Raw genomic sequence first — 6,040 nt, forward strand, 5'->3', positions numbered from 1 at the left:
TTTTTTTCTAAAAGTGTGCATCATCTTTTGAGTCAAATTCTTACATTTAATCAGTCAATTAGAATAAAAGACATTTGGGCTGTTATCAAACAAATGATATCAGTATCAAAATTAATCTTTCTCACTGTTAAGAAGCGAGTCATTGCGATTGAACCGAATCATTTAAATGGTTGATTCAATCAGGAATGAAACGCCGGCATGTTGCACAGAGACGCAAAACAGCGCTGTGGCTGTGTTTGAACTTTTTTTGTTGGCAAAATAAAGCAAAAACAGGCAATATAGTGTCTAAAACGTAAGTCTCATAATATTACCTTCTTGTTTATTGAACTGTTGAACAATCACATTTGTAATCATGCTGATTTTAGAGGTGAAAACTGGCACTCTTCGTGTGATATTGACTAACTTTCTTTCTGTGGTATTTTTATGCACAATGGCGTTTAGTCTTTCACAAAACAGCTAACGTAGGGACATTATAACTAGCCACCATATTGATTTACGGTCTTAAATATGTCCATCGTTTGTTTTTATACAGTCTATGGTCTGGTTCAGCGTCTATCGGGTTGTGCGTCAGTAATAATGGTACGTGGGGAAACACAGTGTTCCGTGTGTAATTACAGTAAATGGCCTAAACCAGTGGTTCCCCAACCCTGGTCCTGGAGGCACCGGTTCACTGCACATTTTGCATGTCTCCTTTCTCTGACACACCAATTTCAGGTCTTGGAGTCTCTACTAATGAGCTGATGATCTGAATCAGGTGTTTTTGATTAAGGAGACATGCAAAACGTGCAGTGTTGGGGTGCCTCCAGGTCCAGGGTTGGGAACCACTGGACTAAACGACGCCTCGATTTTGGATTTTTTTGGATTCAAATTACTCGAGGTAGTCAAGGAATCGTTTCAGCCCTAGTCATGACGATGAAACTCTATCCAAGAGCGCACAATAACTGAGATTTAAAACTGTTCGATTAAGGAGACATGCAAAACGTGCAGTGTTGGGGTGCCTCCAGGTCCAGGGTTGGGAACCACTGGACTAAACGACGCCTCGATTTTGGATTTTTTTGGATTCAAATTACTCGAGGTAGTCAAGGAATCGTTTCAGCCCTAGTCATGACGATGAAACTCTATCCAAGAGCGCACAATAACTGAGATTTAAAACTGTTCAAAGAAAAGGCTCAATATACTATCGCACAGATTTAATAAACTACGCATCAATATCTCTTTCCTTTGTGCTTTGAACCTCTCTTTGCGGAGCTGTGCGCTGTGACTCCGTGTTGCTTCAAGCGCATCATTCTGCGCACGGGATGCGCATAAGCACTTTGTGCCGCTCTGTATTGGAGCTTTTCTTATTATATAATACTTTTGCGCAATGAACGTTTATTTATAGCGTTTCTTGTTCTGTCCTATAAGGCTATTAATAATCTAATGTATAGCACAGTAATGGAGGCAGCAACATATGATAGGACTCCTCTATCGATCATATGTTGCTACCTTCATTACTGTGCTATACAATTAAAAGAAATGTCTTTTAATTTTATAGTTTATATTTATATATAAATACATTTACTTGTTTTCATGAATGTATTTTACAATACAGAGAGCAATGCGTAACATTTTACCAGATTTAGTCCTACATTTATTCACTTATTTTTTTCCCCACTAAATAAATGTTATTTCACTAAATGTTTAGATTTTATGCACTCATGATTTTTCTAGAATAAATTTGCTTCTAAATTATCCACTAACCTAGTTTATAATAGTATTTTTGTCATAGGTTATTATATATTTTTTTCATTTGTTATTTTTCATTAAAATGAAGTGGTCTATATTTAGTAGATTGTGTTTAACACACAAAAGAGTGACGATCAGGTCAACACAGAAGTATAGAAATTCTACACTAATAATAATAATAATAATAAAAAATAAAAAATAAACTGTGCTGGTATCGGATCGGAATTGGCTGATACTCAGAATTTTCTGGATCAGATCGGATCTGAAAAAATGGTATCGTTGCATCCCTAGTAAAAGTGAATGTAGATGCTGAGATGAAACGGAGGCTGGACGCCAAGTACAAAACAGGGTCATGTCAGGTAAACTTCGATAACAAACACACATACCTCCACATTTAAAGCCAGGAAGCTCTTCTGCAACTCATGGGCAAAGTCCAAGTTGTGAGCCACCTCCGGAGCTTTAGATAAAGCCTCCTACATATATGAAACAAGAAAGCATATGTATTTATTACAAAAAGGAACAGCTGCTGATATGCGTGCACACAGAGGGCTAGAATTGAACAGAATATAGTGCACATACCAGCTGATCCTGGTTGAGACATTCTCCTTTGTTCTTCCTTGTCTGGTAATCATCCAGCTTGCTCTTAACAGAGAGTTTGCTCATATTAATGGTGATGTGTGGAATGCAGATTAAAATGTAAATTCCACATAACTGATCAGATACAAGTATCTATATCAAGCTGACACAATTTATGCCATTTATACTACTGAGCAGTCCGTTTTCACTGTATTACAGGTTGAGGCTCATAGTAAACTAATAAACACCAGTCATGTACTATTTTTTATAAGCATTCATTAAACTTTACTAGACTAAAATTACAGAAACCCAATGCTTTAATAATACAGTCTTAAAGTACAAAGCAAAAAAAATTAAATTCACGTTCTAATTTTAAAAGCATTATTGACATGTACCATATGACGCTATAACATCAGCTAAAAAGTATTAAGAAAAACCATTGATGATGGTAGATTTCCAAGTGAAATAGGATAAAGTCCATTGAGAAAAAATGGATGAGATGGGAATTAAATTCTTATCTATCTTATCTTATTGCAGTTGATTGTGGTGATCAACTGACCTAGAGTAAACACTTTTATAAAGGAATCTCAATAGACACAATGGATGCTCAATGTCCATTAAATCAATCATTATTTGCTGTTATTGCCAAAATATTTTATGATAATCTGTATTATATTACTTGATCAAGTACTGGATCAAGATTTTTAGTTTAGCTTTTGATGAGATATATATATATATATATATATATATATATCTCTTTTCTTTAGAATTACATGCACTGATAAACTGTGCACAATAATCCCAGGACTGGTGTATTACCTAAGTAAATAGGGTCAAGCCTGATTAACAATGAGTTACCTTTTTCTTTTCCATGTTGCGAACCTTCTTGTCAACTACACCAAGTACTTGAAATAAACTATAAGTTAACTGGCTTAATAAAATAAGCCAGTTACTTTTATGTATTTGGTCCATCAATAAAAACATTTCCAACATCCAAAGTCAAAGCATGATCAGCCGTTTCCAAGCATTGTTTCTGAAGGATCAGTGTTGAATTGGTTGAATTCAAATTGGTTGAGTAAATGATTCAACGACTCACTCATTAAAAATCAGTACTGTGAATGAAATGACACTTTATAACCCACTCAAAAAGACGTCCGGTTGTCGCTTCCTTGTGGTGTAACAATGTAACATGCAAAAAAATCCCCGCTACAATATATTCTATGCACATAACTGCCTACGCATTTAAGCTAAAATCTCGTATAAAAGTTTTATACGAGCTTCCAGTATGGTATTCTCCCATAGTAAACTGTGGTATAGCAATCCCTTTCTGTCATATACTATAATATTGTATATTCTATATATTTTAACGATAGTGAATATAAAATGTTGTATATTGTATTAAAACATAACTTCTTAGTGATGAGTTCCAGAAGCTTTAAATACCTTTATCGTGAAGTTGGATATTACTGGCTGCTCTGCACAGTTGATGAGCCCAGAAAAAAAGTACAGTGAAAGCTGGGTTGAGTCGTTGAGGCCACTCCTAGCAAGCGTCTTGCAAGGCTTGATGATGGCCCACAAATCTCCAGGCAGCATAGTGATATATGGAGCTACAAACAGGCTGAATCTGAACCTGAACCAGGAGAGAGTTATGATGGCAATCAGCACTGTGTCCAAAAATGTTTGCTTCATGCTTCACATGGGAGACGAGAGAAAAATGACAGAGACATCGTAGCAAGTTCGAAAATTCGAGTTTGAGTTTATTCATAAAGTCATAAACCTGTTTTCTGTTTTGATTGCACTAAAGATCGTTGGTGTTGCCAACAGGCCTATAATTGTGTCCACCTGTGATGATACTGTATTTCAGCGTATCCTTGAAAACACTGGCCTCACATCTGATCACAAAACAAATGCACAAGCCACGAGCCAAACACGGATTTGCATGAATACAATAATCACTGGAGTTCATCAAACTAATATGCAGCCATGTGAGAGCTGTTTTCATCTTAGCAACCTGAATGTAAACAGAGAAGAAACCTCTAATAAACTGCATGAGAATGTCTGGTTTCAATGCCTGTTCCATTCACCCGGTATACTCTTAATCATATCAAAGACAGACTTCTTGTAGTACCGGTCCCATTACAGCATCCATTCATCAGTGAGCAGTTGTTTACTGCATGTACTGTACATACTCAGACCTAGAGTTGCACACCTAGATGGCAGAGAGAATGGTAATATAAGTTTAAACAGAAGATGACGCTAATCTGTCAAAAGACACCTTTACTTTAGGAGAATGTAAACATGAACAGCAGGGTAAAAATTACTATCATCATGGAAAGAAAATAAATGTAAAAACATACATATTGTATCATGACTTGAACTGTCACTGGTGTTTACAAGATACTGTACATCCATCAGTGGTTCTTAACTGGCGCCGTCAGCAAACTTTCAAGGGGACCTACAAGCTTTGAAAAGCTTTAAATTAATTCACCCCTAAACTTATGGAACTCTACAATTTAATTATTTTGAATTACCAGTTGAATTATAATTAGTTTTGCAATTCATTTGCTGTAAATTAAAACTTTATTTTAATATAGTTGTGGACAGTGGGGGTCTTGGACTCAAAAAGGTTGAGCATTATATTTATGCATTTAGTAAACATTTTTATCCCAAATAAATTATTTTGCATTCAAGGTATAGGCCTACATTATATCAGTGTGTTCCATGAAAATTAAACCTGCAACCTATGTGTTACTAGCACTAGCTGAGGTACCAGCAGAGATGAGAGGAAAAAATAAACTGGTCAAGGGAAGGTGATTTTGCTTAACAGTGACTAACAGAAATGTTGGAATGATGAGAAGCAGATAACAGAACACGACCTGTCGGTCATGAACTGGAAAACAGTAGTAACTTCCTGCTTATTTGTCAATTACATTGACATCAGCATGGCTGTGATTTGGCTTCAGGTAAAGACAGCCGTGTTGATATTTCAGACCAAAAGCACATTATGAGAGTGGTAGTGCTTTAATAGTATAGTAAAATAAACTATAAGTTAACTGGCTTAATAAAATAAGCCAGTTACTTTTATGTATTTGGTCCACCAATAAAAACATTTCCAACATCCAAAGTCAAAGCATGATCAGCCGTTTCCAAGCATTGTTTCTGAAGGATCAGTGTCGAATTGGTTGAATTCAAATTGGTTGAGTAAATGATTCAACGACTCACTCATTAAAAATCAGTACTGTGAATGAAATGACACTTTATAATCCACTCAAAAAGACGTCCGGTTGTCGCTTCCTTGTGGTGTAACAATGTAACATGCAAAAAAATCCCCGCTACAATATATTCTATGCACATAACTGCCTACGCATTTAAGCTAAAATCTCATATAAAAGTTTTATACGAGCTTCCAGTATGGTATTCTCCCATAGTAAACTGTGGTATAGCAATTCCTTTCTGTCATATACTATAATATTGTATATTCTATATATTTTAACGATAGTGAATATAAAATGTTGTATATTGTATTAAAACATAACTTCTTAGTGATGAGTTCCAGAAGCTTTAAATACCTTTATCGTGAAGTTGGATTTTATTAATATTTCTGTGTTTTGCTGTTTGATGCTTCCTTTAGATATAATTTTGTGCTTAATTTTCTCACAATTTCCATACACCGCACTCCACCCGAAACTGCAGTGGCTACTGAGGTTGAATGTGGAAGCAAGCATGTATAGTCCATACA

The 6,040-nt window shown here is 35.6% G+C and overlaps 1 protein-coding gene across 1 annotated transcript in view; it reads right to left on the reverse strand.

The window, feature by feature from the left end:
* The window catches only part of LOC107593420 (caprin-1-like), a 13,089-nt gene extending 9,880 nt beyond the window's left edge, over nt 1-3,209 (reverse strand). The window contains exons 1-3 of the mRNA XM_016283146.1: nt 3,160-3,209; nt 2,305-2,367; nt 2,112-2,198 (exon numbers count right to left, since the gene is read on the reverse strand). Coding sequence (XP_016138632.1) covers nt 2,112-2,198; nt 2,305-2,367; nt 3,160-3,174 — 165 coding nt within the window. The 5' untranslated portion in view covers nt 3,175-3,209. The remainder of the gene's footprint in view (nt 1-2,111; nt 2,199-2,304; nt 2,368-3,159) is intronic.
* Nucleotides 3,210-6,040: the final 2,831 nt, after the last annotated feature.

This window comes from Sinocyclocheilus grahami, unplaced genomic scaffold (assembly GCF_001515645.1).
Source record: "Sinocyclocheilus grahami isolate Dianchi unplaced genomic scaffold, SAMN03320097.WGS_v1.1 scaffold10.1, whole genome shotgun sequence".
Lineage (NCBI taxonomy): Eukaryota > Metazoa > Chordata > Actinopteri > Cypriniformes > Cyprinidae > Sinocyclocheilus > Sinocyclocheilus grahami.